The sequence below is a fragment of the Orcinus orca genome, chromosome 7 (assembly GCF_937001465.1).
Source record: "Orcinus orca chromosome 7, mOrcOrc1.1, whole genome shotgun sequence".
NCBI lineage: Eukaryota > Metazoa > Chordata > Mammalia > Artiodactyla > Delphinidae > Orcinus > Orcinus orca.
In genome coordinates, this window is record NC_064565.1 from 49,342,713 (window position 1) to 49,360,882 (window position 18,170).

The 18,170-nt window shown below is 38.1% G+C and overlaps 1 protein-coding gene across 3 annotated transcripts in view; it reads right to left on the minus strand.

Moving 5' to 3' along the window:
* Nucleotides 1-18,170, minus strand: part of PLA2R1 (phospholipase A2 receptor 1) — a 117,484-nt gene that overhangs the window by 67,195 nt on the left and 32,119 nt on the right. For 2 of the 3 annotated variants that reach the window (XM_033421794.2, XM_033421792.2), the window contains 6 exons: nt 15,856-15,969; nt 14,897-15,040; nt 11,465-11,659; nt 10,010-10,167; nt 7,035-7,133; nt 3,626-3,738 (listed from right to left, as the gene is read on the minus strand). In XM_033421794.2, the coding sequence (XP_033277685.1) occupies nt 3,626-3,738; nt 7,035-7,133; nt 10,010-10,167; nt 11,465-11,659; nt 14,897-15,040; nt 15,856-15,969 (823 nt within the window). The remainder of the gene's footprint in view (nt 1-3,625; nt 3,739-7,034; nt 7,134-10,009; nt 10,168-11,464; nt 11,660-14,896; nt 15,041-15,855; nt 15,970-18,170) is intronic. The other variant, XM_033421793.2, reaches the window with a different exon arrangement.

Consider the following 18,170-nt stretch of genomic DNA (forward strand, 5'->3'; position numbering starts at 1 on the left):
AAATATTTTGGAGCTGGATGGTGGTGATGTTTGTACAATAATATGAATGTACTTAATGCCACTGGACTGTACACTTAAAATGGTTAAAATGATAATTTTGTTATGTATTATATTTTTCCACAATATTAAAAAGTTAACTGTAAAAGTGTTTAGGGGATATGGTTGCAAGAAAACGGCAGAGCTATAAAAATGCTTGCAAATAATGCACGTTTAAACTTAGGAAAAAATGAGATATTGCAGCATTTCTCATTTGGGGCAAAATTCTCAAAATCGAATGTCATTTGGATTATTTTGTACAAATATTCCAAGGCTGATTGATCGAAGGTTTAGATATACATGCATTTAGACAATTATCCATAGTAACTCTGGAACTCAAGTTTTGCATTCCTGCTCTGTCTGAAAGCAGGTGGCCAGGCCTAACAAAATTTTCTAACAGCAAGCAAATAAAATTCTGTTATTTGGGAATAAGGGTTTGTTTTTCTTCCCCTCTCTCTTCCACAAAGTGTTAAAAGTCCTAGGCCAGGAGCAGTTGCCCCATAACAAAAGAAGGACGTAATTTGTAGCAGGTGGTTCTAATTGTGCCCGTAAAATCTGTTGCTCAGTTGTGCAGAAGAGCAGAAAATCAATTAGCAGCTACAAGCTTAGGTACTGGTGAGTGACAGGGGTGTCTTAACTCAAACAGGAAATCAGTAATGGAAGAAAATGATTACCAAGGTTGCTAGTGGATACTCCTGGATCTGAGGAGACTGTCCATCTACTGCCCAACCTTCTCAGACAAAAGATGCTGTTGAAAAATACTCGAATGTGAATTGTCACTCAAAGAACAGTATGCTGTGGGTCTTTGTTTCTTATCTGATAAGGTCCGAATGAATAAAAATCAAGAGCTTAGGACACTTCCTGTCTTCAACTTGTATGTCTCAGTCTTGAGTCATTGCTCTGGATGCAGACATGTTTGCAAGGCAGTGTTGATGCATGTTAACTGCCTGGGAGAGATGCCTCACTGGGACTAACATGTAGTACTCGGGGGCTTGACTGGTGACTGAATAGCATGCCAGCAAAAGGTCACCTGGGGGGCCTAGGAGGTCGAGGAGGGGATGAAAACAAATTTACCCAAGCTATAGATCTATTTTAGAGTTGGACTACACATCAGCTTTGGCTACTGAATAGAGTTTATTAAAAAATTTATAGTATTCACAGCACACTCTCTTATTCAGTTTTGGGGGAAATGAAACATAGTAGGTTGTTTTCTAGACACTTGCTATCATTTGCATGAGGTCCCCAAAGGATTCTTAGAAAATGAAGTGTTTGAACTCTAACAGGTTTCTGCCTTACTTGGGTCACTTTGGCACTATGAGTTATCTGTAATGTCACTTTGAGTTTGTCCATTTATCGTGTTATTCCACTTTCTTCACTTGTTTCATGCGTTTATGTTCTATCTCTTTTGCTGCTGGCCTGCAAGTGGTACCTGGGCAACTGCACTATGCCTTTTATTTATTTTTTTGTACAGCATGCCAGTGTTTAATATGATGCCTCTCACAGTATAGATATTCAATAAATAATTTTCTAATAAACTTTTTTTTTTAATTTATTTTTTGGCTGTGTTGGGTCTTCGTTGCTGTGTGCAGGCTTTATCTAGTTGCGGTGAGCGGGGGTTAGTCTTCCTTGCAGTGTGCGGGCTTCTCATTGCGGTGGCTTCTCTTGTTGTGGAGCATGGGCCCTAGAGTGCACAGGCTTCAGTAGTTGTGGTGCGTGGGCTCAGTAGTTGTGGCTCGTGGGCTCTAGAGTGCAGGCTCAGTAGTTGTGGCACACGGGCTTAGTTGCTCCGTGGCATGTGGGATCATCCCGGGCCAGGGCTCGAACCTGTGTCCCCTGCATTGGCAGGCAGATTCTTAACCACTGCGCCACCAGGCAAGTCCCTCTAATAAACTCTTGACTGTTGATTTTTGCATAGTCAGATAACATATGAAAAGTAATTAACACAGTGCCAGGTATGTGATAGACACTCAATGAATATTACACACAAAAAAAGAAAGAATAAGATGTAAAAACAGGTGAAATAATTAGACCTTCTTCTTCAGTGAAAAACATTATAATTAACGAAAGAGCATATCTTCATTGGTCAAGATCCTGAGTAAAGTCCAATGCTGACTCACTGACTGGAGGACTTCTAGCCCAAGGTACTCTCGAAAGCTTGTGGGTGGGTGAACAAGGCTGAGGATAAAAGCTTTCTTCTGCCTGGTAGCTATTCTGGGAAGGAGAAAGGAGAACTAAAAACAACACTGAGATACATCAGAAGTGGTGCTGTGCCCCGAAGAAAGGGTTTCTTGAGCATAAAATATTTCACCTGGCAATTTATTTTGCCAAATGCGGTCAATCTGTCCCTCTGTGTGTGTGTATGTGTGTGTGTATGTGTGTGCACTCCTGTGCATTGTTTGGAGGAAAGACTGAGACAGAAGGTAAGAGGTAAGAGGAGGAAGGAAACACTGGCAGCTTTGAACGTTGACGTCCCATGTGGGGAGAGCAGAGAAAGCACACAGAATTCCTCCTACAGGTTAGACCTGCATGTGAAGGGGTCTCTAGATAAAACCATAGCACCAGTTGTCCTGATTCCTGGTCTTCAACAGATTTTTTTTAAAGGCAATGACCTCGGTAAAAAAGCAAGCGACTTGCTTTGTGGGTATAATTTTCCACGGAACCACTGAAGAGTTCTACCTTGATTCTGTCTTCAGCCTGGAGGAGTCTGTCTCCCAGCTCTCACTGTCCTCCTGGCATTGATAATGACACTGAGGTCTCTTCTGATGTTGGTACTTTTATCCCTTGCTACACATCTGTAACATGTTGCAAATTGTATGGAGTGTGAAAAGGGCACAGTTTCTCTGTTTGTATGGTAAAGATACCTGTGCATAAAGAAATCTAAATCTAAACAAACGTAGACCTAAGAAGCAATGGGGAAGCATTTGAAAATCCTCCACAGTTTAGTTTTACTTACTTTTGTTCTAAAAAAACTCCACATGACTCATACACATTACATTTAAAAAACACTTCAAAAAAAAAAACAAAAACAAAAAACAAAAAAAAAACACTTCATATTTAAATAACATATTTCTTTTCTATTGCAAGCACTTAGATAAAATATCATTACAACTGAATATATTAGCAAAGCTAGGTAATTAAGAAATCTTTATGGAAAATAAAAGACATCTTAAATTTTACTATTTGTTACTCAAAAATCAATTTAAAATTAACATTGTAGGGGCTTCCCTGGTGGCGCAGTGGTTGAGAGTCCGCCTGCCGATGCAGGGGACACGGGTTTGTGCCCCCCACATGCTGCGGAGCGACTGGGCCCGTGAGCCATGGCCGCTGAGCCTGCGCGTCCGGAGCCTGTGCTCCGCAGTGGGAGAGGCCACAACAGTGAGAGGCCCGCGTACCGCAAAAAAAAAAAAAAAAAAAATTAACATTGTATGGTTTAAATTCATCTAAATCAATAATTTAAATAACTTAATACTCTGTTGTACAGTACACTTTAGATTTTCACTAGTTACTGATTGTGGCTAGATTTTATCATCCCAAGAACCCTCACGGCTAAAAAGCACTGCATGTTTCTGATAGAAAATTTCTATTTTACCTGTTTGTAATGGTTACAAGTGCAGGAGGACAGTAGTAACCACTGGAGGCGTGGTCAAAGCTTCGAAGGACGGTGTCAATTTTGTAACAGAATCCACCATGTCTCTCCCATCCCTTAAACAAGGAAAATGAAAATTAAGGACACAATCTGATTTAGTTAAACAGTAAAATATATATTTTTTTGGTGTATTCTCATTTACCAGTTTCTTCTCTGACCCACTCAAAACTCAAAACTTGAATGTTTCTCTTGATATATTTATATTTATTCTATCTACCATTAGCTACGCCACTTCTGCATTTGTTTAATTAATTCTTAAAACCTAAATGTTTTAACTAATTTAAAATCTTTAAGCCCAAAACCTTAAAAGCAAATTAAAGAAAAGGGACATTCACTCAAGATCTCTCCTTCTCTCCTTTCCTCTTTCTCTCTCTCTCTCTCTCTCACACACACTCTCTCTCTCTCTCTCCTTCTCTCTCTCTCTGTTCAGACTTATAAGATTTACTGTAAATGGTTCCTATGGGATGGTAAAAATCGAACATGTTGGCTTTAAGGACAGAATGCATGAGTTTGAATCCTGGCTCCACCATCATGTGACCTTATTTAATCGCTATGTGTCTTAGTTTTCTCCTCTGTAAATATGGATAATAATAGTATTCATGGGGTTGTTCTGAGAATCAAGGGGAGAAAATGCAGGCAGAGACCCCAGAATAGAGCCAGGAACTCAGTATGAGCAAAGAGGACATAAGTATCTAGATAACACTGTACTGTTTTTGTTGTTGTTGTTGTTGTTGTTTTTTAAGGGTCTTTCATACTGCTTATTTCATGTTATCCCACTGATATTAGGGACTTAGATAATCTAAGTGAGAGACTAGTGGATAAACTGGCCTGGAACCTAATTTTGGTGCAATCCAGAATGGTTTTGTCTGGATCGTCAAGCTTCCAAATAGAAATTGGCTAAAATATATATATATACTTTTTGGTAAAGATTACTCCTTAGTCAACTGGCTAGCCTTTTAGAGAGAAAGCAAACAAGCTTTGGCACCTAGACAAAAAATGACAAACGTGTATGGCTAAGCCCTGGGAGCAAAGAAGGGTGGCTCTATTCTTTAAAATCATACAGTACAGGAGACATGGGTTCATTAGTCTTCTATATTTCGACTTAGTTATTTTAGTTCTTTCTCTTCCAATATTATAAAATCGTATCACTTCTATCAGTCTATTTTTATGTATTCACCAGTTTTAAAATACACTTCATTTTGTGTCATGCCAATACTTGCCAGATTTTGATCAGATATAAAATGATTTCTGCTATACTACTCAGAAAATGTCTCAACCTTGCAGTAAATTAGAGAAAAATCTTATTTTAGAAATAAGCTATTTTAGTTCAAAACATTATTAAATGAGGCGTGGATCACAGGAGCACCACATCCAGCCCGCCAGGATGTGCTCTGAATTCACTCCCTTAACTTCTCTCTCCAGCCTTATCTGTGTGAGTAATTGACAGTGTCAGCCAGAACCCCTCCGTGGGTCACTCCAGAGGGGGCAGGGAGGTTAGACTGCTTTTGTATTTGGAAGGACAGGAGGAGGAAGGCTGACAATTTGACCTTTCTGACAAAGTACTCCTTCTTCATTACTGGTTTTTAGATCATAGGCTGCTTAGCAAAACAAAAAACCCAAGAACTTGAACAGGCTCAAGGAAAGAGGGGGAAATGTGGCATAGTAATAACCGGAAAACAAAGACTCTACTATAAGCCTTTGTCCGCACAATGAAAGCGGGAAGAATAATTGATTGTATTTGTGAATATCCTTTGTACATGAGATGCCATTTCATTTTACATGAAATCATGATGGTGACAGTACTGAAACGTTGCTCATATTATCTAGTCCCCCAAAAGTGACTCAGATGGAAATAAAATTTTAAAAAATTTCTGCTTTGAAATTATCCAGACTTATTTTGTAAGTTGGTTTTGCATGTGCAGACTGTGTAGAGAATTGCACTGAAGCAGATGGCTAAAAGAAAGGAAACTTTCGAAACCATATTCATAGATGCATAAAGAAATTAATGGAATTTCGCCATAAGAGTAAAGAACTGGCTCTGAACCCAGAATCCTTAAATATTGATAAGGCTGGTCAGAAAGAGGGAAGCAGTATACAAAAGTTTAGATAGAACATCAGTTGTTTCTGCTGTGTAAGAAGTTAATTACTCTTTTGACACAAATAAAACATGTTGAGTTGCCTTGAAAGCCACTGTAGGATGGATTTTTTTCAATATTTCTGAGCAGATAGAGATTAGATCAGTGATCAGTAATAACTAATTCAGGAAATGTAATCATTAGGTAAGACGTCTGGTCACGTGTCAGCTATGGCACAGGTATTGTTCAGCTAAAGTGTGAAGAGTAACTAATATGCTTACACATGGATGAATGAATCAAATGCAGTTTCTGAAGAGAGGGGTTATCGTTTAATTGGAACATAAGTAACTGGATTAGAAGAGAAAATAATTAAAAGAGAATTGCATAAAAACAAGATTTGTGAACATTTTGAGACTCACACAGCATAAAAATCTCCAATAGTTAAATCCAAAATTTTTAGGGGTGTGTGTGTGTGTGTGTGTGTGTGTGTGTGTGTGTGTGTGTGTGTGTGTGTGATGAGAGAGAGAGAGAGGGAATGCATGTGCTAAGGAGACTGATAGATAAATTGTTTGTAACACAGCAGAATATTGAATGTATTTTAAGAAATTTAAGACAGATTATTTTCTACCTTTAAAGTTTAAACCTAAAGTATGTTTTTTTTATTATTTTTAGTACTGAAAATAGTACTTTAAGTACCAAAAATAGTTTATTACTTAAAATACAAAGTATTTTTATTATCCCTTTCCTAAATAACAAATGTGTTGCAAACATGCATTTCTCTTTGTTATTGTATTTTATTCAAATATTCAAGTTTAATAAAAGTGAAAAGGAAAACAAGACTCTGGGTGCAGAAGGTCACTCTCTGACTCAAAGGAATGCATTTGCTTTCACTCTGACAGTCTTCATTGGAAGACAATGAAAACCGCGTGTGAGACAGTGTATCACATGATAGGCATTGTTTATACAGATGGTATAACAGGATCATTTACATTTCTTATCTCAAAAGAAAACTAGTCTTGGGTGGAAATAGATGGTAAGACAACAATCCTTCCAAGAGCTGTAAATCTTTCATGTGCCCCTAGCTGATAATTGTTTGGTTTGTTACAAGAGCCCACTCAGAAAAAAACGAAGGGAAGGAAAGAAGAAAGGAAGGGAAGGAGGGGAAAGAGAGAGAGGAGGAAGCCAAGGCAGGAAAGAGAGGGAGAGAGATTCACTTTAATTTGATGGTGGATAAATCAGTCTGGTTATGAAGTCCTTGCAGTGTTCACAGCTCTTACCTTTTGGCAACCTGATTCAGTGTCAGAAAGGACACGGCCTGTTTTCTTACAAACGTAAAAAAGTGTTTCTTTGCAATTTTTAACTTTCCAGTGTCCCTCCTAAGAGGAAAAATATTACAAGATGAATGAATACACTCCATTATTGATGCTGATAATCAAAGTCAATAATTCTGAATTAAAATATGATTAATAATGCATGTTTCAAGGGGGCGTAATGTGTCAGGATCTTGTGTTAGAAAAGGTTGATTCTCTACATATGAGTGGGAGGTCTGGCTTTACATTAAACTGCTCTCAATATTTCGTTAAAGATGGGATAAGTAGTGATTCTCAATCTTTTGTGTGCACTGGAATCACCTGGAGGGGTTACTAAAACACAGTTGATTGGGATCCGTGTGTCTCATTCAGTAAGTCAGGTGGGACCTGAGAATTTGTATTTCTAACAAGTTTTTAGCTGATGTGAATGCTGCTGGTCTGGGGGCCACACTTTGAGAACCACTTATATGAAACTATTCCTCTGACCAAATGAGAATGCTGCTTCTTCTGTCCAATCACTTCTAGGTGTTAAATTGAATGCTTTGCTGCTTACCTGATGCTGTATAAACCTGATGCTGGGGAAATGCCTGGAAAGCACCATGAATCACCCGAGATAACATTATCATAGCTGAACTTCATGTTCAACCCCCAGTACCCTTCATCACGAATTCTCCAAAGCCCCACTCCATTTCCTCTTTATATGACGGGCAGATACCTTCATGTCTTCTCCTAGTTCTAATGAAGGCTGTTCTCATATCCTTCATTGATGATGAAATACAATAACTGCTAACTGATTAAAATTTTATCCTCCCAAAGGATTTTTTATTTTAACACAAACCAGACCTTTAGGCTAAAACCACACAATTTAAATTTTCACACAATTCAAATTCAAAATTTAGGTATCTCAGGCATGCAGGGTTTTAGGTGAGTAGAGAGCTCTTCCATGACCCTCAGAAACATACTATGTAGGAGGCTGACACCTTCACCTGTAAGAGCAGCCTTGTAGCCCATCCCCATGGAGTCTCCAGAAAACCATGCAGTTATAGGATATTGTCAGGCACACTGTAATTGCTTAGTAACTATTGGATGGACAGATGAATGGCTACCAACCTCTCAGATTCAAATTGAGGTATCGACCATGTTTAGGTAACTAGTTAATTATAATAATTACATTCATATTGAGTTCAACTTTAAGGGAATAAGTGTTACTTTTTATGCATCTACTGTTTAAGGAGCTACTGAGTTGCTAAAAAGGGGCCACAAAATACCACATTTACAGCAGCAGCATCCTAACACATCCAATAATATTAATACCTATCCTCACTCTCTTAAAAACAACTTCTCGGTCCAAATGTTGGCTCCTGCTTTGTGAATATGCTAAGTGAAATACTCATGTCTGTCAAATAAAAAAGGAGAATGTCAATAGGAAACTAAGATCACCTTAATTATATCAAAACTAATGAACCAATAAAGCATCAAATACTGTAGAATAAACTACAGTGGTTTTCAGCAGAGTAACACCCAAAACAAACATTTAGAGAGGTCATTGTTCCCCCTCAGGTGTGACTCTGAGACACTGCCTGAGCACTATCATTGTAACTGCATGGATTTGTGACAGCCTTGAAAGATAAAACAATGAAATGTGTCATAAAAGTAAGTGCTTAAAAAAAAAAAAAAGTAAGTGCTTAGACATTTCCCATGTTTGGCTGGCACAATCACTTTGTCAAACTACTTAAGTAACATTTAATAAACTGCTTCTTGGGGGACCTTGATATGGTATCCCGGTGTCTTAAAAGAGTAAGCATGCCTACCAAATCCCAATAACCTCCTAAAACTTCACCAGTGAGCTCAGTAGCTATCTGATCAAAGAGATTGTCTATTCTAAACATATAAAAAAACCCTTCAAATGGCTTGGGATTAAACAAATTCTGTATAATCAGAGGTTTTAGATAAATGAGAGACTAGCACATAAAGGTAAGTGTAATGTTAAGGTCACTGGGACCATCACATTCATGTGAAGAAAACAGCAAGGTTTTCCATTGATTTGCAGTTTTCAAAGAGGTTACATGCAGTGTTGAAATCCTTTTATGTTAAGAAGATAATGGAGCTTAAAAACCATCACCTTCCAGAGTAATTTCCGAACTCCTTGGTTCTTCCCCTCATCTTCACCAGGGTGGTCAGTGGCACCCCCATCCACCAAAATGGTGGTGCTCAAAACCTACCTGTCTCTCACCCCCACGTCTGCTTTAGCAACAATTCCTGTCTTCTAGAGGATCCTTGAATCTGTCTTCTTGTCTCCATATTCACTACTCTAATTCAACCACAGGAGTAGCCTCCAAACTGGTTTCTCTGCTTCCACTCTCTTCTCTCCAATCAATTCTCTATGTAGCAGCCACAGTTGATCTTAAAATGTAAATCAGATCATGCTTTCATCTACTTGAAGCCCTTTAGTGGGTCCTATCCCAGGCCTATAAGCCTCACATTTTTGCATTCTTCCTGCCCCATCTCCTACCACCTTTCACCGTCCATACCTCCACACCATCCTGGTCTCCTTTTTGATTATCAAACATGGCAAGCCTTGGCCTGCCTTTGGGCAGCTGCCCCCTGCCTGGAATGTTCTCCTGCTCTTCAAGAGATTTTTTTTTTGTTCAAGTCCCAGCTTAAATGTCACCTCTTCAGAGAGCCCTCCTTGACTGTCTTGTCTGAAGTAGCTGTCCCAACCCAAGTTTCTCACCATCTTGAACCTATGTCCTCAGAGCTATTATCACAACTATAATTACCATGTGTTTTTAGTGTGTATATGTTTTACTGCTTAGCGTGGAAGCCCCAGGAGGAGCAGGCACTGTGCCTGTCTTGGTCTCTGCCACAGCCCAAGTCCCTGGCACAGGTGGCCCTCAGTACAAGTCCAGCAAAGTGAGCATTGAACAAATGAATCAACTTACAGATTGCTCCGCTGAGACACATAGCTGGCTTGTATTTGGAAAAATTTGGGGCTCAGGTGTGTGCCAATTAGTAAAGATGACTGAGGAGCCATCAGACCATTCAAAGGAAACTGGAATTTTATTGTTGCTCAAACCAATCCATGTTTCTGATGCATTTTCTGCAAGAGATAAATGTAAATTACTTACAAGAATCCTAGTATCTGCAAAGGTGATAACACAGAGGGGCTATTACCAATATATACCACTTTGCATGTGATTCCTTCTTTGTTTCTTCTTGGAATGAAACCTGTTTAAGTTTTGGTATAAAATACCTGCTTAAACCCTTCCCCCCTTAATCTATCTAGATCTGCTCAACATAGGCCTTATAAGTGAGGCAGAGTGTCAGTGAAAGCCAGGGCAAGGAGAAAGCTTAAGCAAGTCAGATTGCCAGGACTCTAGTTAGTTCGTGCTACAGTATGGAAAGTAGATCTGCAAAGTCTGGTTTTTCTTCTACCCCGAAAAAGGAAAAATAGGAAGGTCAATCAAATTAAGAAAAGGCACTTAGAAAAAAACCTTTTAATGATGTCTAGCTTTACTTTTTTTCTTTTGGCTAGGGAAAAAAAAGGAGCAGAAATTCTTAGAAACATTGAATAGGAGCAGTGGGGTTGCTGGAAAAGTAAATAAAATAAAGCTGGCCAGTCTAGGTAGGGAGAAAAGACCCTCAATGGCTGGGAGAGTGTTCCAGTGCCCCGCTGACACAGAGGCAGCCACAGGATTCTTTCAATCCCAAATGCAAAGGGTGAGGAACAATGACAGAAGGAGTTTTGTTTTCACTCCAAACTAAAACCTAACATTGAAATAGAGTAGACGCCAGATTTTTCCACTAAAAAAAGATTTACTCTCAGTCAGTGATTTCAATGTTTTCCAGCAGAATTCTATGTCCATATATGACATAGGTAGGGGCAGATCTGCTCTGGTGGGTAAAGCTGGGTGGAGGCCTCAGAGCTTGGAACCCCTGAGCATGCTACACAGCTTGAAAAACACCACACCAAATAAATTACCCATTTTCACTGGCTAAAGTTATTTTAATATAATCAATTTTGTAAGGAATTTCCTTTATTGCTTGGATTACATGGCCACAGCACATTACTGCTATCTAGTGCTCATTATGCTAAATTACAGGTTCAGGTTTTTTAAATTAGAAATTTCAGGAAATGACCTTTCCCCCTTAAAAAAAAAAAACCCAAAAATGAAAACATGTAATATATCTGGCATCTATGAGATGTTACAAAGTTTCTGAATATGTATTTTGTAAAAATTCAGTGAATTTTCACTCCTGGGTATTATTTGGAAATTTCAGATACATGTGCCATAAAGAATCAATTTTAAATAGCTTAATTTCTTTTCAACTTCACTAATAAAGAGAGTTACTCCATTAATTTCATACTTCTTAAACCAAAGACACTTGGCACTCACCATCTCCAAGGAGGGTTACAAGAAACTCCACTTCTGCTAACGAATCTATGTCTATTAATGCACTGTTATTGGACTGGCAAGAATGCAAAGCTTCATTCCAGGTCTTTTTTTCTTTCTGAAGTTTATAGCAATTACGATTGTGGGGATTCCAGCCAGGCTCACAGTGGGTAGCATAATATTTCCAAGCATCGTTTTCTGTTTGAACCAACAAAAAACGAAGTTATTTACCACAATTGTTTTAACATTACTTATTACCCCCAATATAAATCACCATTAATATATGATTATTTTTTAAATTTGAAAAACAGAAGCATATGATACAATAAGATATAGATCATAGCATTCTAGATCTTCAGACTTGAAAAGGATCCCATCTATGATCTGGACTAGGATCTAATGGATCTCAGTGCTTCATTTTCCAGATGAGCTATCTAAGGCACAAAGAGGTTAAGGAGACTTGATAAAGGTCATACAACCAAAGTGAGAGTCAGGGCTAGATATAAAATTTAGCATTTAGAGCTATCCATTTAAAAAAACCTTTTTACACTAAAAAAGGAGTATTATGGAACACAATTTAAATGCTTTTTAAAGGATTTTATATACAGTATTAGGTGCAGGGGGTAGATAGTTATTCTCAGCTGAAAAGAATCTGAAATTCTGGCCGCTTCATCTAGAGCAGAGATGATAGCTTTTATTTTGGGGGTCAGGCTTAGTGCCTCTGATGTCCCTCTGGGTTCATATGGACTCTGGGTTCGACTTACAGCAAAATAATGCCACGATGCTTTAACACTGGCAGGGAAGGCAGCTGTGTGCATGCCAACTTTGGCTCTCCTCTTCCAGGAGCTTGCCCCCAGCCTGATGACAGCATTTTTACTTTATTTTATTAACCACAACTGGGTGCCTCCCTTAAGCACTAACTTAGTTAGAAACAACTTCACTGCTAATTTGGGAAACAAGACATTCTTTTAAAATCACTTCTAGGACTCTGACAGCTATTAGAATCACAGTGGATGAATGTTAGAACATTTAGATAGATAGATAATATCAACCTAAAAACACAGTCACAGACCCCTTGAAAAAAGGAACCCTAAACTTCACTCTAGAGGTAAGATAAAAAGATAAAAGAGGAACTTCTCTGATTGACGTAAGGGTGGAGATAAGGAAAGAAACTGGGGACCCTGGATGCACAGTTGGAAGACACTGGACTAGATCATCAAAAGTATTTTTTGGACTTGAAACAACAGCAAATAATCCAAACAAACTTAGCTTAGCTGCCATCATTTCTGGTCTTCTGACCTCAATTAATAGATCAGGAGAGCAAATAAAATTGAAGAAAAGAAGGATAGCAGGAGGCAGTGCAGGAGGGCATAAGAAAAAAAATGAAGACAGAAGAAATTGAGGCAGGAAAATGAAAGGAAAAGAGGGAGGGACAGGGCAATAACAGTGATAGCAATGTCAGCACATTCTTGACATAAAGAAAAAATCTCTATGTAAAAAAATGATGAGATGCTTCTTCTCCTCACCCCCATATTCTACAATATCTTTAGGCTTAGCTACTTAAAGGAAAATAAAAGTTAAAGCTTAATTGTAAGAGGGTGTGGAGGAAAGTGAACCCTCCTACACTGTTGGCAGGAACATAAATTGGTACAACCATTATAGAGAACAGTAAGGAGGTTCCTTAAAAAGCTGAAAATAGAGTTACCATATGATCCTGCAATCCCACTCCTGAAAACTCCAGAAAAGATGAAAACTCTAATTCAAAAAGATACATTCATCCCAATGTTCATAGCAGCACTATTTACAGTAGCCAAGATATGGAAGCAACCTAAATGTCCATCGACACATGAATGGATAAAGAAGATATGGTACATATATACAATGGAGTACTACTCAGCCATAAAAAAGAATGAGATAATGCCATCTGTAGCAACATGAATGGACCTAGAAATTTTCATACTAAATGAAGTAAGTCAGACAAAGACAAATATCATATGATATCACTTATGTGTGGAATCTAAAAAAATGATACAAGTGAACTTACTTATAAAAGAGAAATAGACTCACAGACATTGAAAACAAACTTATGGGTATCAAAGGGGAAAGGGGGGGATAAATTTGAAGATTGGGATTAACAGATACACACTACTCTATGTAAAATAGATAAACAGCAAGGACCTACTGTATAGCACAGGGAACTATATTCAGTATCTTGTCATAATCTATAATGGAAAAGAAGCTGAAAAAGAATATATATATATATATATATATATATATATATACACACACACACAACTAAATCACTTTGCTGTACACCTGAAACTAACACAATATTGTAAATTAACATAACATAATATCGTAAATTAAAAAGCTTAATTGGGGACTTCCCTGGTGGTGCAGTGGTTAAGAATCTGCCTACCAATGCAAGGGATATGGGTTCAATCCCTGGTCCCGGAAAATCCCACATGCCACGGAGCAACTAAGCCCGTGAGCCACAACTACTGAGCCTGTGCTCTAGAGCCTGCAGGCCACAACTACTGAAGCCCGCGTGCCTGTGCTCCACAACAAGAGAAGCCACTGCAATGAGAAGCCTGCCTACGTCGATGAAGAGTAACCCCTGCTCGCTGCAACTTGAGAAACCCCGCACACAGCAACGAAGACCCAACGCAGCCAAAAAAATAAATAAATAAATAAATCTATAAAAAAATAAAATAAAATATAAAAGCTTAACTGTAAGGGATAATATTTTAGAAAGATAATTCAGATTATTGTTTTAAATGTAGAGTTGTTTCTAATTATGCTGGTAATGATTCTTTAAAAATGGTTATGTTTTTATCTCTACGTCCTGAGTTCAGACATTAATTCCATAGAAACTAAGAAGAAGTAATAGATCTTAAGAATAGAAATAACTGAGCTTCAGGTACTAGATTGTAATTATGTGGCATTTAAGTCTTAGGTACACCTAAAATTTTGTTTGTTATTTCAAGGAGGAAGTATTACTAACAAGAGATATAGAGTATGATAGGAGATCAATGAAGTAAATAATTTTATAAAACTATTTTCTAATTCATATGTTTAATTTCTAGGGTAACCATAAATAAATAAAACTCAACTAGAATAGAAAATGAAGCATATCTTGTTTTTCTAAGGCAGAATGAATAAGAAAGCAAAGTTTTTAAAAAGAGAGGGAGAAAATGTTTTCTATACTTAGGTTATTTTGCTTTAGTTTTTAGTAAAAACCTAAATGCATTTATTAAATTCATGGTACCTTTGGAATAACAGATCTTATCTTGTTACACATTTTTATTCATATAAAAACTAGCCTTAGCTAAGTTTAAATTATAAATTATTAGCAAAAAGTAAAGGACTTTGAATATATTGAGAGGGCAAGTAAGCAACTTACTTATAAAAACAGCTTAAAATAAAAACACTCACCAACTACTTCGTGATCAGTATGGTTTAGATATTTTTTACATATGTAAGGCAAAGTGGACTCACAATCCCGACTTCTCCAGGCATTTGGCATAAATGCATTGAAAGTTCCACAGTGATATTCAACAAATGGCTCAAAATTTATTTCTGAAAATACAATATGTGTGTACTTAATGTTAGAAGCAAAAGCAGTTAGTTCAATATATACTGAAATGTAGTTTTAGCATCAAGGAGACAGCCCTTCTCTTTGGCATATGTAGTAAATCCTATAAGATATTATATTTATGATTTTGCAGTTGAAGTCCAGGCATGACAATGAAATGATTTCCCAAAGATAGCAACAGCTGATTTTATTGTTTTAAGGTAGAGAGATATTTTTCAATCTGTTGCTATTTTTTTTCACAAAGTGCAATCGTACTTTATTATATTTTCTAGTTATTCAAGGTTCAACTATAACAATCTTTTAAACAACACATTTAAACAGAATGTGAGTGCGTTGTATTACACAGTTAATGTAATTGACTTAGAATCCATAAGAAAAACCAATTTTCCTTTTTTTGTGCGAGACATACTGATGTAAGACAGTAATTGATCATATCTTTGGAGGGCAAAGGTTAACTGAAGAGAGAGGAAATTGACTAGGAGAGAGTGGGAAAAAATATACGAAAACAATCTGTACATAAACATCTACTTCTGAGATTTAATTTCTTATCTCTGTTGCTATTTTTAAAACAACTGACTAGAATCTTGGTTTTGACCCAAATCCTCATGCACCCTTGGCTTACTTCTTGGCCTCCATTTTCTCATTTGGAAAAGCATGCCTTATAGAAATTCAATCAGGCTTTAAAAATGTTTATAAGCCACTTTCACAATAACACGTCATATACATATGTGGGAAATATTGCTATTTTAGGCTATGGGACGATGCCACCTGTTGAAGGTAAACAAAACGCTGCAGGTACCTGGGTTCCAGTTCAGATAGTTGAGTGGTGTTCTATCCGACCACTGCCAACCAGCATTTTCATCTAGCTGATTCAGACCTATCCATACTTCCACTGCTTCATTGCCAAAGTGCTCTGAAATAAGAGAAATACGGAGTTTCAAAAAAAATATCAATGTTACACGTCTTTCTTGTTTTCCTGTTCCTGGGGCATGGAGTCATAAATTAACTCCATCAATGGCAGAAAAGAGTTTAAGTGCTACTAAACCCCACCCTGGTGCTTCAGAGTAAAAAAAGCCAGCCTGAGAAACATGGCAGTCTCCTAAAGGCTCACTGACAGCAACTGTGCAGTGTTTAATCTAAGCATACAGGAATGCTGCCTCTCAACGGTCGTCAATCCATCAACAGTTCATGGTTACAAATCTGAGACCATCTGACCCATGTGAGCTTACCCACTTGAGGGTTTTAGAGGGGGAAGGAGGAAGTGCCCAGGGCCAGTCCTACAAAGTGCCCCTCTGTCTTCCTATTTTTTTGCCACATGTGTCTGGTGGCCTCAATCTGGAGGCTCAGGACTCAAGTACACTGAGCTCAGGCTACCTCAGGCCCTGAGAAAGAGGAATAGGAAGAAATGCTATTAAATCTCTATAATGGGTATGTGTGTGCAGAGATGTAATGTTTACACTTGTCAATACTCTTGAAATATTTCACAGTTAAAAAAATTGAACAACTTAGAGGACCTTTTCCTTAGGGGTCTGGCTAGGAAGCAGAAGGCATATTAAGTGTTGTTAGTGCCGGGAGGCAAGCCCTCAAATTTAAGGTATGCTAAAGAAATGGGGGAAGGGCTGTCCAGTCGAGAGCCAATGGGGGTTGTCTGGCCAAGAGGAGAGCAGAATCCACGGGACCAGAGTATGTAGAGGGATCAATAGCAGGTTGGCCAATCCAAAAATGGGCAGAAGACCTAAATAGACATTTCTCCAAAGAAGATATACAGAGTACCAACAAATACATGAAAGAATGCTCAACATCATTAACCATTAGAGAAATGCAAATCAAAACTACAATGAGATATCATCTCACACCAGTCAGAATGGCCATGATCAAAAAATTTACAAACAATGAATGCTGGAGAGGGTGTGGAGAAAAGGGAACCCTCTTGCACTGTTGGTGGGAATGTAAATTGATACAGCCACTATGGAGAACAGTGTGGAGGTTCCTTAAAAAACTACAAATAGAACTACCATATGACCCAGCAATCCCACTACTGGGCATATACCCTGAGAAAACCATAATTCAAAAAGAGTCATGTCCCAAAATGTTCACTGCAGCTCTATTTACAATAGCCCAGACATGGAAGCAACCTAAGTGTCCATCGACAGATGAATGGATAAAGAAGATGTGGCACATATATACAATGGAATATTACTCAGCCATAAAAAGAAACGAAATTGAGTTATTTGTAGTGAGGTGGATGGACCTAGAGTCTGTCATACAGAGTGAAGTTAAGTCAGGAAGAGAAAAACAAATACTGTATGTTAACACATATATATGGAATCTAAAAAAAAAAATGGTCATGAAGAATCTAGGGGCAGGATGGGAATAAAGACACAGACCTACTAGAGAATGGATTTGAGGATATGGGGAGGGGGAAGGGTAAGCTGGGACAAAGTGGGCATGGACATATATACACTACCAAACGTAAAATAGATAGCTAGTGGGAAGCAGCCACATAGCACAGGGAGATCAGCTCGGTGCTCTGTGACCCCCTAGAGGGGTGGGATAGGGAGGGTGGGAGGGAGGGAGACGCAAGAGGGAGGAGATATGGGGATATATGTATATGTATAGCTGATTCACTTTGTTATAAAGCAGAAACTAACACACCATTGTAAAGCAATTATACTCCAATAAAGATGTTAAAAAAAAAATAGCAGGTTGGGGCCATGAGCAGTGCAAATGCTTCTTCAGCTTGGTGTGGGAGAAAGCTTTCTGTAGGCCCCTTCTCCTAACCATTGTGCCTCGGCTCCTCCTGTTTTAATTCAATTCCAATTTTGTTATCAGTGCTATGTAGAAACATGTGCCTTGACATGCTTGTGTAGAAAAATATGCTTCTCAAAATTGTAGAATTAGGGGAAATTTTTCTTTGGTTTTCCTTTTTGTGCACCTGAACTTTAAAAAATTACAACAAACATGTACCACGCGTGCTGTAATATTTGGGGAAAAAACAGTGTCAGAGACTTTAGTGAAAGTAATTTTGTGACACTTTCAAATGTTGCTGTTGAATCTTCTAATCTATAAAGGACAGCATTGATCCCTTATGATTCATCTGCTTCAGAACCCAAT